We start from the raw sequence: 22,898 nt of genomic DNA on the forward strand, positions 1-22,898 counted from the left end.
TTGGAGAGCGTGAACCTCTCTAAACAGAGGTTATCAAAGGTGGTTACTCAACCAGCAGTTTTGATAACCAGGTGCAAGGTGCTACCCTCTGCCTCCATACAGGATGATTGTTCTTGCTCCGCAATTTACAATATTGCCAATTTTCCCACTATAAAGATTGATGGAGAAATAAAACTGATGTGCAGATACAGAAACTTTATTTCATAGTATATAACAAGCTGGGAACATGAAACAGATAAAACGTAAAATGAAATAATATTGTATTCAAGGTGAAACCTTGATCAAGCCTTTGCCATCAGAGTCTTGAGATAAGTCTTGAGATAAGATTGGCAGTCTCTCCTAAAAACTCAGTTTTTATTGAGTTACTTTTACTGAATCTTTTGGAATTATTACTCTTTGCATTGATTTTGTGTGTGTGCATGTGAACAAATCAACAGTGATTATCTGGGTAATATACTGTAAGTATATCAACAGTGTATATTAATTAATATTATCTATCTAGCCTATGAACAATGAATGAGTCTATTAAATCAGTCGTCCTCAACATGCATCTCTCAAGGTTCTAAATACATCCATGTGCAAGTGCGCCAGAGAGTCAGTATTGTAATCCAAAAGAACAGACAGTGCCAGAGTCAAAGCAGGAGTCAGTAATCCAAGAGAACAGAACAGACGGTACAGGTCTTAAGCTCTCATATGGGGGTCAAGCTTGTTTGTGGAGCCTGAAGGCACAAATAAAACATAGATGGGCACAAAGGACTGCCCAAGTCACTATGTGGTGTGAGGAGGGGGGATGAGTCTCTGGCTGAAAAATAATAAAAAATAATAATAATTATATATATATATATATATATATATATATATATATATATATATATATATATATATATATATATATATATATATATATATATATATATATATATATATAATTTAAATAATTAAATTATTAGCAATTAGAAATACTTAAAGAGGGAGTGCCATAGTCCTACTTCATCGTAAATAATGATCATTGGGTATTAATATGAGGAAGATTTTTTTTTCTCAAAAATGTACAGTACATTTAAAAATCACACCCAGTGTGAAGTGGGCGGTGTGGTCACAGTGGTCATCACAGTGATGGAAGTTCACTTAAAGAAAAGTAATATTGTGGACCAACCATTGTACACCCCTAACTTAAAAAAACCTATAAATGTGTTTTTTTAAGTGCATAGTCCTATTTATAGGGCTTATGTCTCACCTGCACATGAGACTATGCTATTTTTACATTCTCATACCATTGCCATATATATATATATATACTATATATATATATATATATATATATATATATATATATTTTTTTTTTTTTTTACATATTCCATAACTGCTGCTACTTGCATGAGAGACTGAGGCACTCTGCTTTTATTAAGTACACACCTTATGAATAATTGATGCTTTATTTGACATTTCTTTTTTCCCTCTACTCTTATGATCTATTCTGTAATTGCAATTCATGAGCTTGCATGGGGGGAAAAAAGAAAACCACCCACTCTTTTACACCTGTAAGCATGTCATGTGGCAATGAACTTGACTTGTAGTCTCACCAAAGCATTACCCTCGCAACCTGTCTTTTACTACTATACATATCCTTTTGTGTACGTACTGTACTGTATATAGGATGGATGGATGGACAGATATCGATCGATCAATAGAAGGAAATAACAAGAAAACAATTCAGATATTCAAATATCCCTTATCCCATATATATATATATATATATATATATATATATATATATGGCAATGGTATGAGAATGTAAAAATAGCATAGTCTCATGTGCAGGTGAGACATACAACATCAGCAGAGCGCCCCTACAGTCTATGCATACAGAAAGGTAATGTGTGGCGGTCTGTTACCAGGACCTCTTGGTAACAGGCGTTGCTCAGCAACATTCTGATGCTAGCCAGGTGGAAACAGTTCAGAAATCTGGTGGTATGGCTCTTGATAAAAAGGTGGTCACAGTAACGGCATGAATAGATTGTGGCTGGGGTGGTGAGTGAGTCAGTGTCCTAAGGTACGGTATGATTCGCTAAGGTACGTACAGGTACGACGAGCAGAGAAATACAAATATTACAATTTAAAATAGAAATAATATTAATATAGCCTATAGTATAAAGCAATCTTGTACCACAATACCTCCAGCTACATGCCATTTTTACATCTGTGCTCTCGCAAACAATTATTTCTAGACACGCTTTTGCTATAACTTTTGCCACACACCCTACAACAAAATGGCTTTTCGCCAGTGTGGATTCTCTTATGTATGGAAAGATATGAGCTTTGAGCAAATGATTTCCCACAGAAAGGACACCCAAAGGGCTTTTCTCCTGTGTGAATCCTTACGTGCATTACCAAGTTGTCTCTACGCAGAAATGCCTTGCCACAGTCGTGGCACTTGAACGGTTTCTCCCCCTCATGATTCTCCTCCATGTGTCTTATGAGGTCAATGTCCTTCTTAAAACAAGCACAGCACACATGGCAGAACTTGAATTCTGGGTGTGTTTGTAGATGTTCAGTCAAACCGTTTTTGGACCCACACCGCTTTCCGCACACGTCGCAAATGGTATCCACAGACACCCCGGCGGATATAAGATATTCAAAGGAGGCTGGAACAGAACGGTCAGCTTGATAAGAGCCAGCTTGACTTTGATGCAGTGGACTCGAAACCAGCTGAGATCCAAGTGCATCGCTGGAATACTCTGAAAAGAGGGCCTGATTGTCAGCAGTTACTACTGACTGGTCATAATGACTTTTCACGCTAGGGTACGCCTCATCCTCAATTCTTGGGATCATGACTTCCTTTACTTCCTCTTTGATCTGTTCTTGGGGTATGTGATCTCTTACCACCTGATGCTCTTCCAAGCAGGGATTCCACTTATCGTCTCCTTTGTTAATAAGTGCGATGACGGGACAGTCTGGAGATGGCGCCTGATTGTAAGCTGTTACTTCTGTTTGGTCATGAGGACTATTCATGCTATGTGATGCCTCATCCTCCAGTCTTGGGGTGATGACTTCCATTGCTTCCTCTTTGATCTGCGATTGACGTTGGTGATGTTTGCCCTCGTTTTGAAGTGGAAACAGGCCATCTGTGCTGTGGTCTTGGTTTGGCTCTGATAAGAGAAAGAAATTGGCATTATTTCAATCCAAGTACCTATTCCAGACCTGTTCCTAATCTTGTCACCCTTAACCCTAATTTAAACTTTGTCGTGGGATTGTGTTGGCTGCCAAAAATAGCAGATATTCAACTAGCTTGCCGTTGCTTTTTTAGTTGAAAATCTGTGATTTTGGGCGGCCAGCAAAGTATACATAAGGCTTCTGTCTTGTTGCTTTTTCACTATGTTTCTACCTCTTATCATAGGCAGTTTTTATGTTTGATTACGATTATATATTTTCCTCTCTTTGTGCCATTCTAAATGTGCTGCTATCTTACCCAGGTATGCCGTGCAGTTGCAGAAATCCTTTATCTGACACAAATAATTGTTGCTGGTCACAGCCACTTAGGAAGGGTTGAGACAGTTGCAAAAATCCTTTATCTGACACAAATAATTGTTGCTGGTCACAGCCACTTAGGAAGGGTTGAGAAGGGATGGGTTCAATCTTAGAACTGTATTGTAGCCTACAATAGGCCTACAGACATTTTGTCCCTATACAGTCAGTAGAAGGAAAATGTGATTGTGTAACGCTGGGGTACTATGTATACATATTATTGAGGGAGGTGTCACTGTATGGCTACATATATTGGCTACAGGTGGTTCTGGGGAGGGAAAGATAAGGAAGTTAAGTTATGTTGAAGTTATGTTAGACTGAGTTAACTAGACATAACTAGACACAGCACACGTCACGGTCTCATAGCTGTAGTATACAACCCTCGTAGACGTATTTATGATTCTGACGTCTTCAATCTACGAGAGTTGTAGGGTTCACGCCCCATGGAGACATGGACTTTCTGCACTATGCCCCTTAGACACTCCAAACATGTACAAATTTAAAATAAAAGGTGCTCACTCCAAACATGTACAAATTTAAAATAAAAGGTGCTAACCCCTAAGCCCCAAATGTTAACTGGGTCTACGGGGTAGTAGTTTAATGTAATAATCCATATCTTTCAATAAAGAAGTGTTTTAATGCCGTCTGTGGCCGATTCTGTCGTTAGTTCCCAATGGGCGGTAGTGACGGGTAGCGACGGGGCGCATCCGGTGAAACCCGGAATTACACTAAATGTAAACACATTTTAATGTTATTAATGGCGTTCGGCCACAGACGGCATTAAAACACTTCTTTATTGAAAGATATGGATTATTACATTAAACTACTACCCCGTAGCGAGAGTTAACATTCGGGGCGTGGGGGTAAGCACCTTTTATTTTCAATTTGTACATGTTTGGAGTGTCTAAGGGGCATAGTGCAGAAAGTCCATGTCTCCATCATGGGGCGTGAACCCTACAACTCTCGTAGATTGAAGACGTCAGAATCATAAATACGTCTACGAGGGTTGTATACTACAGCTAACGGTCTCATATTATTAGCCTTGGGCTAGCCACCCTATTTAACCTTACCTCGGGTTAGCTGTGTTGCGACAAGGGAATACATCCCCTCAACGTCACAACAACCATATAATAAAATTATAGATACAGTAGGCATATACGTAAAATCTAGACAGATATTGACATATATGTAAGTAAATACAGACCTGCTGTGCACATATCAGTTTTCAGTGAATTCAGTTCGTCTCGTAACTCTATGATCTCACTCTTCGACCGAACAACTTCATCTCGGAACTCCGCGATGGTTTGTTCTACCAGCCCGAAGATCTCATCAGCAGCCACGGCCAGTCGTTCAGTGACGAGCGCTCTGAGCAGCTGGATCTCACACATTCTGAAGGCTCAACTAGACACACACAGTCACACACACACAGATGATCTTTCTTCCCTGGTTTCTCCCCAAGAAGGTGCTTCTCGCTTTACTTACAACTAAGTTGTAAATGGTTCAGCATTTATATTCCAGATTGCCATTTAGGAGCAACAGTTTGGATGAATATCTGAATAAGTTATTGGTTGCTTGCTCCATAAAGGAGCTGAGATTGTCACTGTACACAACCACAGAACTAGCCTGGCTCCACCCCCTGAATCCTTTGCCTAGCATTCAGGGTCTGGTGACGCTTTCGAAGGCGGGTGTTGCTCGGTTGAAAATCTGACCGACGAATCGGGATCGGGACAATCCAGTATGAACCAATCGCGTTGGCTCATAGTGGAGTCCCACTTTGGCCACGCCCCCATCTCAGAACTGCGCTGCATTGAGAGGGCTTTCAGACTGAATAATGGAGTGAAACGAAATGAAAATTCAGGCTGAGTGTCAGGCTACCACAGAACTCCTCTCACATTCCTTCCTTAGTGCATTTCCCTTTTCCCACGTTGGACGTCCACCATTTTGCACCACTGACACCTGCTGGATAGGATGTCCACTGCTCAAGAATAGTAATGAAATAATAATAATAAAAATATATATTGCCACATCAACTGATCATTCTGTTCCGATCTTTGGACCCCCCCACCCCCACTAGTTGAAAACATTGTGATCATTAGTTATTTAAAGGGATACTTCACTTTAGGGCCGGGGACACATTTAAAAAAAATATTAAAAATAAATGAAAAAAGTTATGGAAAATTCATGGCCCCCTCACGCATTAGAGTGTCCTACTAATGCGTGAGGGGCCATGAATTTTTCATAACTTTTTTCATTTATTTTTAATATTTTTTTTAAATGTGTCCCCGGCCCGAGAGTGAAGTATCCCTTTAATCCTCCTTCATACACCACTGAGTTCACTGGTTGACTGGTTTGAAGATTAGGATGACAATTCATTAAAATCTACCTTTATCACAGGAAATCCAAAGGCTGTGTAGGCCTACACCTGAATGAAATTTAGGCAACAGGTACGTTGGTGGAGTAGCTGCAGCGCATACACTGCAAAAGCATCTTTATTGAGAAAGCGAAGCAGGTGTTTTTATTTATTTTGTATTACCACAAGCACCATAATGATTTATAAAGTGGACAATAAAAACTGCCAGGAGGAAGCATGTATTACCACGTCATCAATTTCTATTCTATTTTGTTGATACCTTAAAATAATTAAAGTCAACTTGAATAATTTGATTTGCCCATTGTCCTCTCTACAAATTACCCGGCCTCTTAATTTTTGTTGATGTAAGAGCATGCTTTGCTTTCATGCCAAGGGCTTGGCATTCACAGGATTTTCAGAAGGAATGGCATTGAACACAAACCTATTCCAAGATGAGAAGTTTATTGGTCTGCAAAGTAGCCATTTTTACAAAAGCACAAGGAGGAAAATGTTTTAGTAGCGATAACACAATCGTAGAATGGACTGCCTTCATTTAAACATCACATTAGTGCACAGTCAATGACACTATAAACAATGTCAAAGTAACAGAACTGGAGCCCTTGTGGATCAACTACATCTGGTGATGTGTGGAGATTTGGAAATTAATTCCCATCAAACATTTAAAAATAAGAAATAAAATAAAGATATTTTGTGAAGGGAAAAAAAAGGAAATAAAATAAAAAAAGAGACACCAACCAAATGGGAACCTCAACATTACTTAATCAGAAACACTTAAAAGTGGTTTACCTAGGTCAAAACCATGGGTTATTCATATCAAAGTCAATTAAAAAAATACAGTACAAAAAAAAACGTAATTAAATTTGGCAAGTGAAATGTTGGCCAAAATAAAGGAGGCACTGTCTTTTAAGAGAGGCTATTATAGGGCTACTGGTCTTGGTAACTTAAAGGCTGGACATTGTAAAACATAATGAAAGCATCTCATTATGTAAATGTTAGATGCGTTTCCAATTGCACATGCCATCTGTTTTACTGAAGATAAGAACAGATGGCAGAACCAACTTCCTCCATAAAAAAGAAGATACTTTGAAAGCTCTTTTTAAGAAGCTAAACATTTTCATGTGTTTTCTAACGTTTGATTCAATCGCCTCAAAGCCGATGCAATTTATTTTAAATAATATGATTCCTCATTTTTCAATACCCATACCCTACTATTCAACTTAATAAATAGAAATGATACAGTCATACAATAAAAATTACAAAGAGGTCAGCGTACATCCACACAGGACACTTTATAGTTTTCTTTCCAAAGACATCATAGTGTACCCGCAATAACAGTGCGAGTAAGCACTTTTACATATTAATTTAGCCGAAAAAGATAAAAACATAGGTTTAAGTACCTATATGTTATACTATTCCTGTTATGTGCATCTGTAGCAGTAGTGGCTCAGAGCCTCTGCCTGATGACCAAAAGCCTAATATCTCCCCCAGGCTATAGGGAATTCCCTTTAGTCTTTAGTCTCCCACGTGGCTTTCCACGCGGGAGACCCGGGTTAAAATCCTGGCCGTTACACATCCTAATGCTTATGTTAGTGCAGCAATATTCAAAGAATTTGCACAGGTTAGTCAAATGTGGTACCGTAAGTAGGCTACTAATCTGTAATTACATTTGTACATACTGTATAGGAAAATAAAACCTAACCACAAAGAAACATTGCTGGGGAAAAGCACATGCTTGACTGAATCAAAAATGTTTGTTTGATTTTGCAAAATGTCCAGGTAGTAGCTTAGTTTCATAACGCATGCATAACTAAATGCTTTCTGTTTAATTCTGTTACACCCCACCCACCCCATGTAAAAACTGTGTTCAGAAATATGTACATCCAAAGTATGAAGGCAAGGTTAACACAATTGACCTAGGCTTTCTCTTTGAACCAATCTTTCCCCACTAGTCGGTTGGAAGCCCAGTGGGTCGTGTAATTTTCTAGGTCATGAGCAAAGAACAACATAATGGTCAACACAAAAAACTATTTAGAATACTGTTCCAGTCCAGACCCTAGAATTCCAAAGTCCAAAGTGCAAAAGATGTGTTTTCAACACAACAGGTGGGAAGAAGGAAGTGTATCCAAATTAACAGAGAAGGAAGAGATGTCTATTTCACTGCCCACATCGTTTATATATCAACTTACAATGGGGAATTAACAACATTCAGAAAGGTTTAAATAAGAAAGTACATCCATCCATCAGAATTTTAGAATCTCTGTCCTGGAAATGGGATCATTGGAAGATCAGGGGCTGTTTTTACATAATCAAAAAATCTATTACATCTGAAGAGGTTTTCCATTGCACAAATGCCATACTGCACTAGGCTTACTATGGGTAAGACACAGTCTCATCATCCTTGCTTTCCATTGCAGTCGAAAATAATTTGCTTAAAATAATTCTCCACTGTCATTGTGGATGTTTAATCAATTTGTGACCATAAGCTGACCATGTCGACGTAAAACCGCTTTTGAATGCATGCAATACCAATAGATTTTCGGTCAGATTCTGAACATGGAGCTTTTCTACAATACCCAGAATTCACAGCAAATGCTTGGTTCTTTGCTGCCAATCTGTGGTGCTTTAAGGGGGATTTAGACTTAAAAATTAAAACTGGTGTCATGCAGCGAATATCACAGATCTACAACGCAGTGCGGTGTGTTGTGAGCTTGTAGATCATCTATTTTCAGTGTGCGATGCCGTCACACAACGAAGTATAAACCACCCATTAGATTGGCTGCCTCTGTGATACAGTGAGCATTGACAGATTATTACTCCTACAGATAAGGACATGGGGCAAAATAGAGTAGTATTCCTTTAAGTCACTTGAGCATCAACTAACATAAAGGAGATGCTTCATATACTGTACATTACATGGTCTCACTGAGCCAGCCCCAAATTGCTTTGCCCTTCCATCATGCTGAACTGTACCACACTGAATAGTTACCAGAAATAGTGCATAGAAATGCCATACTGTGTAGGTACGTTACAGCACAGTTTATGTGCACAATGGAAAAACATATACCACACATGCACACACAATTCTCTACATTCTCCATTTGAGAACCCTGCAAATGGTCCTCTCTGGAACAAGCCTTTGAAATCAGGAAGTTGTCATGTGTTATCTCCCTCCCCCATTCTTCCTAGCAACAGGCACAGCACAAGAGCAAGACCATATGGTTTGACCTATTAACCACTGTCAGCCAGCAATTTAAATGTCACACAAACAGAAACCAAAACACGATTCTTCATGACATGTGACACAGAAATTGTATCATTGTCAATGTTAAACAATTTCCACTACCAAGTGTCAATGATACATGGAGGGAATTGAGTACAGGTTTTCAAAGTGGAGGCCCCAAGGAAAACATAAAAGAAAAACATATACAGTAGAAAGATTTAGTTAAAATTCAATTCATAAGATTATTGTGCCAGTTTAACCACTTTCAACCTGGAGTCCCTATTTTGGGCATGTCATTATTGTAAAAAATGTAAAAGCATTTTTTTAAATAGCGACACATTGTGAGAGCTTGTATTTGGGGGTCCTTAAATGTTTGTGAACCCTTGGCATAGAGTTACATCATATAATGGCAATAAACTCAAGTATGTTGTTCAACTGTTAATGGCAAGAACTGCAGCACAAGAGATAGCACCCACAATGCTGTTGCAGATTGCATTGGTCCACAAATGGTCTAACTCGACGGCATCCTTTCCGTTTGTGCTCAAACTTTAAGTAAACAAGTGCCAGTCATGCAAAAAGGAGCACTCTTTAGTTTAGGAAGACCCTGTGTGACCACTGACCAGCCAAGAAAAAAAGCGCCGGTAACAGGATGATAAAAACAAGGTTCTCTGTAATATTTTGCTCAAATATCAAAGGCAAACTTCGTTAACATGAGTTACAGCACCCATCAGTCACACTCAGTCGTCTGTTCTTTTCAGCACTGAGGAGCTTACAGAGTCAAGTTCACAGACAAAGCACCTCCATAGGAAAGCCAATGACCCTCAACAGACATGGCTTAATCCAAATTTGCAGCAGCTACCAAGTGGTGAGCAACCTTCACCAGCACATTATGATCAGTACTGAGGCAATTCTGGTGTAACACTGAAGATAAGCAGGCTTAAACATGCACCATATCATTTGCTCCCTTTTTCAAAAAACAACTTGATGCTTCGTGAATTCAATCCAACATCTGTTGTGTACGTGAGTCACACTATTGGCTCTATAGTATAGAGCCAATAGTTTCAGCCCAACTGTTTGCGTCTTCATTTGCATTGACTGTGAATGGAAAGGCAGTGGGCACCTATAAGCAAGCCTGCCCCGAACACAACAGAGGTCTTTGATGGGTCACAATAGCCCTCCTCCTGCTACAGCGCTTTGTTCAGTGAGCCCAGCTTCTGAGGTTCCAGCGTGAGATTTTCAAGTGGGCAGAAGACACGAGACAGTGTCTGATGTTGGCATGAGACTGACCTTTGGAGGTGGCAGTTTTGCTTAGTCATGTTCTGGGGTCACTACTCAGTATTGTTACTCACTGCTACTATATTTTTGAGAAATCAGTTTTTTACAATCACAAGTTAAATTCACACTCCAGATTTGGCTGTAGCAGCACCCAAATTGTCTGATTTAACTTTTTTTTTTTACTACTTAAAATTAAAACATTTAAAGCCACACATGAACGTAAAATATAAACCTCACAGACACTCAACCTAGAACACTAGACTGCAACTGCTGATGCTGTGTATCAATAAACTAGATAGAAAACCTGCCTAAAGTTTAGATAGATCACCTTAACAATTTAGGTAAAGTTTGATGGCTGTACTATACAGTATAGCTTGAGGAACCGTTAATTGGAGTTCAATGGACAGGTAGCACCATCTTGAGAGGTTTTCACTATGAATTTCAATGGGGTGACATCACATTCTCTTATTAGATACATGATTATTTATAACCTCTGCAAAATCTGAAAATGTTTACCCTATTGCTACCTCATCTTGGTCTAGATACATTCGTGTGGAATGGCTACGTAGACACGAAGAACATACAGTACACATGAATAACAGGACTGAGACTGGACTACAACAGAAATAGCTGTGCAACCAAATATTGAGACATAATATATTTGTGCATCACTATGAGTCTGCTAATACTTCATGAAAACATGAATGTAAATTCAAAGTACCATCTGGGCCTCAACAGCTAGTACTGTTGTAAGAGCGACCTTTTCGAAACCCTAAGTGTTTTTTAGTTAGCCATGAAGCGCTTGTGAAACTATTTTAGCGAGGCTGTCCATCTGCTAAACTATTATAATGGCCAGAAACAACACTCCAAATGAAACATGATGAGCCACACAGCTCAACTATGCACACCTCTAGATCACCATCTTTTTTTGAATAAGTAGCATATCTTCTGTACAGTTCTGATTAGGTTCAAATGGAATGTGTAATGACCACAAATGTAGGCAAACCTGTTAAAAAACTCTGCACCACAAACAATTTGGATTCAGACCTTTTGCTAACTATTCCACTTTACCTCCCTCTCAATGTAAACAATTCTCAAAACGTGCATCGTACATTCTATTTATTAGCTCTACTTAAGTCAGTGCACAACACCTAACTAGCTACAGGAATGGTTGCAAATTACTTTGAACGCACACAGAGTACAGTATGCTCCACAAGACTGCTACATTGTCATGATTTCACAAATCCATTATTGTATTTAGGCTGTGGAGTCTGAAACATGTTACTATGACAACTACAAACCCAAGCAAGGGATGCGAGATGCATGGGGTCTGCTGGGAGACATGGCGATACCCCAGCATATAGAGAAGAGGGGGGAAAATAGCACCTGAATCATAATACTGCACTGTCTTTAACAATTTATCTTTTACAAGCCAGGAACAGTCATATGCATTTCCTGTCTCAGGTGCAGTTAAGAGACATCTAAAGGAAAATGCAGAACCTGTTACAGTATGCTCCACTTTTAATGGGAAAATATTTACGCTTTATCAGGTTCCATCAATTGTTTTACAATTGTTGGTAGTGCAAGTTCTTATGTCCAATCGTTTTTTCTTTTCTTTTTTCTTTAGTTAATTTATAAGGTTTTCTGGAGCACATACTGTAGTTGCAGGTTGTATGGTTGATTTTATGTTTCACACTGACTGATAAATACTCCATCTTGAGGAATAGTTTTTTTCCTATTTGAAAAGTATTTTCCAGGCTTAAACTATCTATTACTGCTGTAATACTACTGTATTTTACAGCCTCTGTCTCAGTAGAAATCCCTAAGGGACCATAGATAAAAAATAAAATAGTCTGCTATTATTATATCGTGAGCTCCCTGGTCCAACAATACTGGAACTAGACCAAGACTACTACTTCCAGCAACAGAGCAAGGTTTTGCGCTGCAACAACGAATCAGGTCAAGACCCGAGAAAAAAGAAAACGAAAGAAAATAAATCAGACCCTGGTTATATAATAGAATTGAGCATGAAATAAAAAAGACAGAGGGAAAGAGGGAAAAAGTATTCAAACTTGTCAAAGCGGGTGACCTATTGTGAACTGCTACTGTACGATTCTTTGTCGTAGTGTTGAGTGATGGGTTGTGGATGTTGATGATGATGATGTTATGTGTGAGTGTGTTCCAACTGTGGTTAAGTCCTTGCTTCTTTTTCACACACACAGCCACGGCGGCAGCTGGATGTAGGGGTTAACCAAGCTTGGTGATGTGTAGTCCTCCGTTTATCCGTATTGTGTCGATAGACACCAACGATTTTACTTTGTGATAAAAGTCAAAGAGCTGGTGTCCGTCAACAAATATTCGAAACCTCTGGTGCTCGCAGTGGATCTCAATCTGGAAGGAGGAGGGAGGGAGTGTGAGAGAGACAAAGATGGGTAGAGAGACATAGGTTTAATGTATATTGTCAAATATAATTAATATGAGATGTAGTTAAATGAATAAACACATTCACAATTCATAAGCATCCGGCGTCACTTGCAAGCCATATTTGGACACACAGTTCTAAGTGCAAAGCAGGCCAGCGAAAAAGCAGGTAAAATTCAACATTTTCCTGCCTCTTTTCCACAGCTTTCATCCAACAGTTAAACCCCTAAATGGGTATCCTGCCTACTCTTCTGGTGTTCATTGTAAGATTATTCAGGTACTGAAAACGAAAAAGATGAATGAGGTGAAACGTGCGACAGGACACCAATGTAGAGGAGGACGCATCTGCATGTGATGAGAGAAGGGAACCGTCATACTCCAAACCACAGCACATCATCAGTTTATCCACATGGATCAGAATCTAAGAGGCACTTGGTTTAATCCACCACAGCCTTAATCTCTCAAAACACCCCACCCCCAAGTCTGTGATACAATCATGACTGGGTGACCATGCTTCAAAACCCAGAACACAAACAATGAAACTTTAACAGAAAGCTAGCTAGCTAGCTAGCTTGCGTGTGTGTGTGTGTGTGTGTGTGTGTGTGTGTGTGTGTGTGTGTGTGTGTGTGTGTGTGTGTGTGCGTGCGTGCGTGCGTGCGTGCGTGCGTGCGTGCGTGCGTGCGTGCGTGCGTGCGTGCGTGCGTGCGTGCGTGCGTGCGTGCATGCGCGTGTGTGTACAATACATGCTATGAGTGGGTGGACAGGTGTGTATACATGCTTGTGATGGCTAAGAACGGGTTGTCAGCCATCACTGTGCTTGGAGACTATTGTTCACTCTATTCTTATCCTTTAACCTCTGTTCTTTTCCTTCACAAAGAATTTGACACACGTGTCAGGGGGTCAGTCATCAGCTTATCTTTTGTGTTGAGTGTCGGAAACGCTGCCTTCCAAAATGGCAACTGACAGACGTTTTGACATGTCCAGCTTTATGGTGTAAGCGAAAACAGGACAGAGAAAAAACGCATGGAGATTTTTTTTGCAAAATGCTATATGTACTATCCACTTAAAAAGAAAAAGAATGCTCTATGTACTATATCCACTTTTGAAAAATAATTATCAAAAATGTTAATGTATGTTCCAGTCTGTACACATAACCATTTTGTCAAGCGATGACAACAAAAATATATGTATTACCCTTTTAAATAGTGACATAGTATAGATTAAAAGCCACACATTCAAATGTACTGTAGGATATACCTTTGCGGGACGAAACCCTCTAGTATATTTATAGTCAACCAGCTTGAGAGATACTTCCTTTCATCTCTGAATTATTAGAGCATAATATGACTTCACAGAGCAGAAATGCCCTCAGGTGTCATGCAAATTACACATCAGGCATACATGCTGTTGCCCCCAACAGCCCCCCTCCCAACACACACACACACACACACACACACACACGCGCACACACACCACACACACACACACACACACACACACACACACACACACACACACACACACACACACACACACACACACACACACACACACACACACACACACACACACACACACACACACACCCCTCATCTAACACGAGCAGGTGATACCCTACAGCTCGTTATGAAATAATGGTTGTCTTGTAGAGCAGAAATAAGATTATGGTTAGTAAACAAATGCTGTGTGGTTAAGAACAGCTTTCTTTGCATGGCTCATACGTATTTGACTTGCACTTTGCCAATATTGCAAATAAATATTTCTGGGATGCAGGAGCATTTGCTACATAATATTGTCCAGGCACTATGGATCTGAAACCCTACAAAGACCTAGTTGTGTGTAATGCTGGTGAGCTAGAAACAGAAGCATATGCTAATGTTAACACTCAGTACAAATGGCTCTGGAGTTTGAATGAAGAAAAACACTGTTGTGTATAGTTGAGACCATCCTATAAATCTGAGGTTCAATCCCCAGTGTGTTTAGCCATCTATTATATCCTGCGCAATAGTTATTGCCCATGAATTACTACTTACTCTCTAGTAAGCATTTGCTAAATGCTTGAAATGTACAGAAAATATTCCACTGTGGTGATTAAGACATGCACTTTTGGTCTCTCTCTTGTAAGCAAAACCAACCTATAATGTGCCATGTGGTCACCCTTTCAGCATCCCTTCTATCCATCTCAGCATTTCAACAAGCATTTCCATTAACAACCATGCTGTCTGTACTGCTATACTTTATTAGTATATCTGCCCCCATGTAAAACAAGAACAATTTCAGAGAAATATGACAACATAAGTGTAATCTAACATGTAATATGAATGTCTTTCTGACAAAGGTATTGTGCTCCAAGTGTGTTACTCACTGACATTTTGGATAAGAGAATGGTACAAATACCTGACATGTAAATGGGAACACAGAAAATAACGTGTTAAAATAAATGCAGCGTATAACAAAGGACAGGTTTACCCTGAAGGGCTGATCAGGGATGAAGGGGAAGTAATCGGTGGAGGCTTCCTCCTGTGTCCATTTCCCTGAGATGCGGGCGTTGCGCAGAAACTGGCGACCGGCAAATCGTGCAGTAAGTTTCAGTGCCACGTCATGCAGAGGCTCCTCCTTCTCCGTGCCACGGCCACATGTCAGGCTGACATCAAAGCTGAGTGAGGAAGGACCAAAATGAGTGAGGGCAGTATTGGCATATGATGGCAGCATGCATACAAGGTGAGATAAGATGCAGAACAGTGGTTCTTAACTGGTTTCACACTGTGACCTGCGTTTTACATCAACTACAAAGTCAAGAATAAGAAATGGCAATATTCTTCTATGATCTTTGCCTATGAATCTGAACCACAACAACTTGTGACCCACTTTTGGGTCCTGACCCACCTGCGGAGAAACATTAATAGGGAAATGAGCAATAGCTAATCCAGGATAAGTCAAACACATAATTCTCCTTGTGCTGTGTAAGAGCAAAGCAATTGCTGGTTAATTATGAATAATCCGTGTATAAGCAACTTTTGCTTAACTACTTAAGCCCTACTGTATATTACTTCCTTGTACGACAAAATTGAAAAAAGCTGATCTACAAGCTCACGGTTCACTTCACACAGCTTATAGATCAATAATTATTTTAACCCATTAAAACCGGGAAACCATCTGTGTCATTTTAGATTTTAGCTACATATATATGAGTGTGTGTCACGATAAAAAAAAAACAAACAGATATACTTTGTGCCGCACTATGAGCTTGTAGATCTGCTACTTTTGAAAACCTAGAAAATGTGTGCAAATCTTTGAATATATATATTTTTAAACTGTTTTTTTTACTCAAATCTTTGCTTCTGTGTGTCCCTAGATTAGAACAAAATATTTTGAGATGGGGGTCCGTGGCCAAATACATATAATTCTGGGGCTCCTTGACATGACATGACATGAGCTTCATAAAGGTAGGATCAAACTCGCCAGGTGTTTTAACAAAGGTCTCGAATCCCACGTAGCTAAACTTGTAAAAGAAAGAAACAAGCTAAGAAACAAGGTTAATCGCATGCTCGAATTAGCAGAAAAAAGCTTCCTCGATGACAAAATTGAGGAAAATAAAAGCAAACCACGAGAGCTTTGGAAGCTATTCAACAACCTACTAGGCTGCAGCAAGAAATTGAAAACCAGGTTTACAAACATAAGCCTCAAGGTGAATGACACTCTCATCACATCCAAACATGAAGTGAGTAAAATCCTCAACATATTCTTCACGACCATAACCTCAGATTTGGTTGAAAAACTACCCCCTCACTCTGGGTGCTATGGTGAAGAGCATGTTGACTCATTTTACGAAAAACAGGGTGTACGGAAAGATGATTTTAAACTCTCCCCTGTGAAAACAGAAGAGGTGTTTAAAAAATTGAGTGCTCTTCATCAACACAAAGCCACAGGCCTCGACAATATCCCCGCCAAATTTCTAAAAGACTCGGCCGCCTCCATTGCTCCAATTATTACCCACATAATAAACCTCTCCATCATACAGGGACGGGTCCCTAACGATTTCAAAAAAGCAAGGGTGACCCCTCTGTACAAAAAAGGAAACAAATTAGACCCTGGCAACTACCGCCCTATTTCTATTCTTAGCTCCATCTCGAAAGTCATGGAAAAAATAGTCTATGAACAGGTCGATAAGTATCTTGCCGAAAAAAATCTAATCTACAAATTCCAATCTGGTTTCAGAACAAACCACTCCACTGACACATGCCTTCTCTATTTGAACGACTCTATCAAACAAGATGTCGACAAGGGCAAATATTGCGGCATGGTCATGCTGGACCTCCAGAAGGCCTTTGACACCGTCAATCACCCAATTATGATCAATAAGCTCAAAGCAATAGGTTTTGATGATACGTCAGTGAACTGGATGAGATCCTACCTGGAAGGGAGGGAGCAAGTGGTGGAAGTAAACGGCATCCAGTCCCCCCCCCTCCCTGTGACTTGTGGTGTCCCACAAGGAAGTATACTAGGACCTTTACTGTTCCTGATATATGTGAATGACATGTCATCGGCCTGCGACTGCAAGCTGTTCCTGTTCGCAGATGACTCGGCCCTGCTAGTCTCGGACAGGGACAGGCTGCAGGTTGAGAAAACTCTCAGCTCCGAACTCAACAAGATCTGCATCTGGCTCTCTGATAACAAACTTTCATTACACCTGGGTAAAACTGAATCCATCCTCTTTGGGTCCAGTCCTAACCTTAGCAAGGCAGAGAGTTTCACGATCAAAGTGGGTGATGATGTCATCAAAAGAAAGGATGAAATTACCTACCTGGGCTCCATCTTGGAGGCAAACCTCTCTGGTAACAAAAACGCCGAAAAAGTGATCAAAAATGTCAACCGAACAACACGCTATTTGTGGAGGATTGATCGCCTAGTCAGTAAGAATACTCTGAAGATTCTTGCAGGGGCCCTCATTCAAGGTCATTATGATTATGCATGCACTTCATGGTATCACAACACCTCCAAGGCCTTAAAAACAAGGCTCCAAACATCCCAAAACAAACTTGTAAGGCTACTTCTTGGCCTCAATCACAGAACCCATCTAACCCCTGCTCATTTTGCTAGGATTGGATGGCTTAGGGTTGAGGACAGAGTACAGCAACTTGCTATGGGCCTGGTCTTCAAGATACACCACAACATTGGGATCCCCCTGTATTTGTCAAAATACTTCCAAAATGTTAATGAAGTCCATGATCATAACACCAGAGGCAGCTCCACTGATCATGTTCAACCCAGATTTGGCTCAACTAAGGGTATGAACTCGTTCTCATGCTATTCAGCAAAAATGTGGAATGCCCTACCAAAAGGAGTAAAGGAGTGTAAAACCCTACTCACTTTCAAAACTGCCCTAAAGATACACCTTCAGGAGGCTGCAATTCGAAAATGGCCCCTGTCTAAGTCTTAACCTACCCCCCCCCCCTCCTTCATTTTCCTCTTTTGTATATATTTATATATTTTTTTTCTCTCGTCATACCAGTAACCTGAAAGCTGATTGTATGACATTCTGTATAGTAGTGTGTATATCTGCCTGCCTCTTATATTTCATCATGATTTGTGTGCATGGGGTTCTCATCTTAAACAAGCGTTATGCTTAATGAGGGTTTCCAGTTTAGTAGACCTTGTATTGTGAATTTGTACTTCCATGTACTGTTATGTACTGTCATGTACTATTCTCATGTCTTTCTAAATAAACTACATCAATCAATCAATCAATGAAAAAGTTTGAGCACCACTGATGTAGCAAGTTACAACATAGGTTTTTCAGAAAACTGTTAGGATTTAGAAGGCATTTGTAGAATCAGCCTCAGGTCTTAATGGGTTAAATATATATTTTAATAATAGAATACAAATGTGGGAAAAAGTTCCAGGCAACTGGGCATTTGGGACAGCACTGACAGTTGGAATAGAACTATGAGTTCAGTTGATGAGGTCATGGGGGAGGTTTCTTCCAAGTTGGACACAAAAGTTTCCATGTAGGGTGGTCAGGACCCAGGACACACCCAAAACAAGCCTAGTTGACTGGGTCCTTTTGGGCTGTTGGCAAGAGGGAACGCCCTGCTCATGCAAAAAGCCACCATTCTTCCTCAACGCCCACGCATTGCTTTGCTCAGTCTGTCCTCCAGTTCCAGCTGCAGCAGATGTTGTTGAACTCTGCCTAGGGGCTCTTCTTCTACAATAGAGCTTCTATACAATGGCCCTGGCTTATACTGTACATGCATAATTATTCCTAAAATCAGAAGGCACAATAGGCTAATTGTATTTTGCATCATTTGTACAAATTAAAAAGGCTGTGTTAGTCTACTTTAAATTAGCCACAGGTCATAAAGGCAGTTTGATGCTGTGAAAGGCCTATGTATGCCTACCTGGTGGGCTCCAGGTCAACAATGCCCATGACAATGATCTTCTTCCCTGGCCGCATGCCTCCACGGATGCGTCCGTTGAATGGCACCGTCTGGCGGAATGCAAAATTGGGCCATGATGCACAGACCGGTTTAAAAAACATAAATCAAGCTGTGCTAAATACTGAATAATACATCTTTATCCAATTCTTACCAGGAGACGCGAAATATCCTCCTTGTCAGGTGAGATAAGGCCAGCTGGGCCGAGGGAGTCGTTGAGGTTGTCATCTTGGACATTCTTCAAAACCAGTTAGAAAAAGGGACACGAATGAACATAATTTGTTTAATCAAATTAATATCACGACCTGGTCGGTCTATCGTAGATAATAATAACATCACAAAACGCAGAGAACCACATTAGATTCTGTATTATTTGTTCATAAAACATATGTGGCCTGGCCTCACGTGTACAATGAATAGAATGGGTGGGCTTTTAGATACAGTAGATTGGCAGAACACCCGCTCATGTTCTGAATAAATGAAATGATAAATTATCCTAGCAGGTTCCAACCAGACCGTTTCGTGCAGTGGCTCCACGTGTAAAAAACGCACACGCACAGCATCTACTGATCGGCATTACAGTGTAGGATATAATATATATATTCCACCAGAAACATATATATTGAATCCATCTCGCCCAGATGAAACGGGACCGCGTCCTGTCTGCTGTCTCACATTTATTTTACAACAAGCCTTGCGCGCAACATTTTGCAAATGTAGCGGATCGAAGAATCGATCGCGAAACCATTTACGCGCAAAACACATTACTATAAGAAATGCAATTAAAACCCGGCGGCTTTGTTCCAATACATAAAATACTCACTATGCCGTCCCTTGCCGCTGCCTGCACCGCCATCTTGAACACTAGAATACCATAGGATGCTTATCAGACGGGGCTGTCCTGACTCCTGCCGTGGAATGTGTCAGCGTCGTGGCACTGAGTCTGTGACAGGGGGCTCCGCTCTTCCACGTTCACACATGTACACAGACAGGCGGCAAGTGGAATCACCCGCCGGAGCGTGGAGCCTCTCCCGTGTGTTGCTGCCTGACGTAACGTATGCTCATAATAATTAAGGTGCTAAAAAGCTTAATCCCCGTCTGTTGGAGCTACCTAATCAGACACATCTTACTCACCCCCTTCATCCAATAAGGCAAAGCTCTGCTGTGTCCGTTAAAGCTTGATTTCTGCGGGGGGGGGGCATCATAGTCCAGCTTGACTCAACAATTTTAAAACGATTCAGCAGGTGGTCAACATACTACAAAACAACCTACTTTAACGCGATTACATTCAGCATTCAGCAGCCTAAGTAAAAGGATGGTAGGGTAAGTGATATTTTTGGGTATTTTTTTTTTGTTTTGTTAAAAAGTAAACAGAATATAGTATACATTTTCAGCCAGGTAGGTGACACAATTTAAGCCAATCAGAGAGAGCACTGAAAATGCTTTTTCTGTTTACACTCTATACCAATGAGTACTATCAGAATATAGAGCTATTTAACACTTATTTTAACCAAAGTAAATCACTTACCCTACCTTTAAGTGAATACTTCACTAAGTGAATGATTAAACCAAGCCATGGCCCATGGGCATTAATAGAAGTGACAATTATTTCCATCCAATCTCTGTCCACCCCCACCCTGTGTGTGTGTGTGTGTGTGTGTGTGTGTGTGTGTGTGTGTGTGTGTGTGTGTGTGTGTGTGTGTGTGTGTGTGTGTATGTGTATTATCTTAGGCTATGCATACAGATGATATATACACACACACACACACACACACACACACACACACACACACACACACACACACACACACACACACACACACACACACACACACACACACACACACACACACACACACACACACACACACACACACACACACACACACACACACACACACACACACACACAGGGTGGGGGGTGCTGGTGGACAGAGACACACATCCCTCTCTCTCTGTATAGATACTGTATATAGTGTGTATGAATATAGACAGACATATGGATGGATGGATGGATGGATGGATGGATGGATGGATGGATGGATGGATGGATGGATGGATGGATGGATGGCTGGCTGGATAGATGGATGGATGATGGATGGATGGAAAGATAGAACAGCTTCATCATAGTGGCAATGGAAAACTTCACTGAGTGGCCAGAGGCTTACGCGGTCCTAGAACAGAGCATGGACCATGGCAGAGAAGCTGGTCGGCGAGTTGTTCTGTCATCATTTCAGTTCACCCAACACACTCCACAACTTCAAGGACCATATCGATGTTCCAGGAGGTCTGTCAGTAGCTCTGAGTTAAAAAAAAACACCAGGACTACTCCCCTACAACCTAGAGTCAGAGTGACAGGGTGGTGGAGCGGTTCAAGCACCGCTCATGTTTGGATCCCAGTGGACCTCATGTTTGGGCCACTGCCTGAGATTGAACTAAGGGGGAGGTTGGGCTGGATTACTTGCACAGCTGCAAGAGAGATTTTGAGAGACACGGAAAGTGCTTGCAAGGCAGGGGCCCGAAAGAAATGGGCCTATTATTCATGATCATCAGCACAGACGAGAAGAAGAGAAGAGGAGGCATATGCCCTCCTAGCATGTACTGGAGTTTGAGTTGGGTGCATGGATCGCTGACAGACTCATCCGGTGGGAGCTGTGTACCGTCCCAGGGTGTGCATTGGACAGGAAAGGGACTTCCCAGCATTCCTCAGAGCACACATGTTTACTGTTTTGTTGTTATTTGTCTTGGGGGGGATAATGTGTTATGTTGTTTTATGTTATATAATTTATTCATGATTGCGCTTTCATTTTGTGTGTTAATTTTAGGGGAAACTGTGACAGATAGGGGTAATTGCTGGCCAGGGAGCACTCCTTCCCTCTGTGTTCAGTGTTTGAGTTGTTTGGAACGAATGAAAGAGTATTATTGCTACAGAAAGTCGCTGTCATGACTTCTAGCAATACATTTAGCTTTGGCACTGACAGGGCTATTCTGACCACATTGAACTCTATATAACTATATAACTAGAGAGAGGGAGGGAGAGAGAGAGAGAGAGAGAGAGAGAGAGAGAGAGAGAGAGGGGGGGAGAGAGGGGGAGGGATGGAGGGATAGGTGGAGGGAAAGAGATGTATATCTCTTTTTCTCTCTCTGCTTGTCTACGTGACTACAGATTTTAGATTGATCCAGTGTGCCCAATTTGTGGTATATCTGGGCAAATGGGCAATAAGTAACTGTCACAAATCAACAAATCCTTATAAATTATAAATATTATAAATATTCAGATCGCTATAATATTTGTTTTATCATTCTTGTTAAGTAAGTTTGCTTGAGAATTTTTAGATGTCATGCTATGAGAACTCACTATAAATACAATAACCAATAGAAGCACTATGTTAGAAAGAGAATGAGGAACGGAATAGATTGGCCTCCTTTATAGATGCCAAAAAAAAAACACATTTGAAAAAAGGTTGGAGGACTGGAAGCAAGCACATCATTTTGAGCTAGAGGAGAGGAGATTGCAGCTCTTTAGTGTGCTGACTGAGAAAGAAGCTGGCTACATATAGCAGAGACCTCCAGGGAGAGAGGAGGAGGGGACTTCTACATGGAAGAAGACGAGGGCTGGGCTTTTCCCTGGAGAGGGAAGATTGAGAGAAAA

At 40.6% G+C, this 22,898-nt stretch overlaps 2 protein-coding genes across 2 annotated transcripts; both read right to left on the bottom strand.

Annotated features, from left to right (window-relative positions):
• Positions 1-1,369: 1,369 nt before the first annotated feature.
• LOC308099904 (uncharacterized protein) lies at positions 1,370-5,116 on the bottom strand. Its single transcript, XM_080448761.1, has 2 exons — positions 4,730-5,116; positions 1,370-3,149 (listed from the first exon to the last, which is right to left on the bottom strand). The coding sequence occupies exons 1-2, from the start codon at positions 4,911-4,913 to the stop codon at positions 2,182-2,184; spliced, it is 1,152 nt and encodes a 383-aa protein (XP_080304887.1). The 5' UTR covers positions 4,914-5,116; the 3' UTR covers positions 1,370-2,181.
• A 1,430-nt stretch (positions 5,117-6,546) lies between these two features.
• On the bottom strand, positions 6,547-20,339 carry lgalslb (lectin, galactoside-binding-like b). Its single transcript, XM_080450484.1, has 5 exons — positions 20,070-20,339; positions 19,401-19,484; positions 19,211-19,299; positions 15,282-15,468; positions 6,547-12,782 (listed from the first exon to the last, which is right to left on the bottom strand). The coding sequence occupies exons 1-5, from the start codon at positions 20,100-20,102 to the stop codon at positions 12,639-12,641; spliced, it is 537 nt and encodes a 178-aa protein (XP_080306610.1). The 5' UTR covers positions 20,103-20,339; the 3' UTR covers positions 6,547-12,638.
• Between the last annotated feature and the right edge of the window lie 2,559 nt (positions 20,340-22,898).

This window comes from Gymnoscopelus braueri (genome assembly GCF_963280865.1).
Source record: "Gymnoscopelus braueri genome assembly, chromosome: 14".
Taxonomy (NCBI): Eukaryota; Metazoa; Chordata; class Actinopteri; order Myctophiformes; family Myctophidae; genus Gymnoscopelus; species Gymnoscopelus braueri.

What these genes read in the sequence shown, in the direction of transcription:
- LOC308099904 (XM_080448761.1), bottom strand. Translation starts at nt 4,913, where the DNA reads ATGTGTGAGATCCAGCTGCTCAGAGCGCTCGTCACTGAACGACTGGCC. An exon ending in AACTGATATGTGCACAGCAG is followed by an intron (nt 3,150 to 4,729) that starts GTCTGTATTTAC and finishes TTCTCTTATCAG; the next exon opens with AGCCAAACCAAGACCACAGC.
- lgalslb (XM_080450484.1), bottom strand. Translation starts at nt 20,102, where the DNA reads ATGGCGGTGCAGGCAGCGGCAAGGGACGGCATA. An exon ending in AGGATATTTCGCGTCTCCTG is followed by an intron (nt 19,300 to 19,400) that starts GTAAGAATTGGA and finishes GCATTCCGCCAG; the next exon opens with ACGGTGCCATTCAACGGACG. An exon ending in TCCCTGATCAGCCCTTCAGG is followed by an intron (nt 12,783 to 15,281) that starts GTAAACCTGTCC and finishes TCCTCCTTCCAG; the next exon opens with ATTGAGATCCACTGCGAGCA.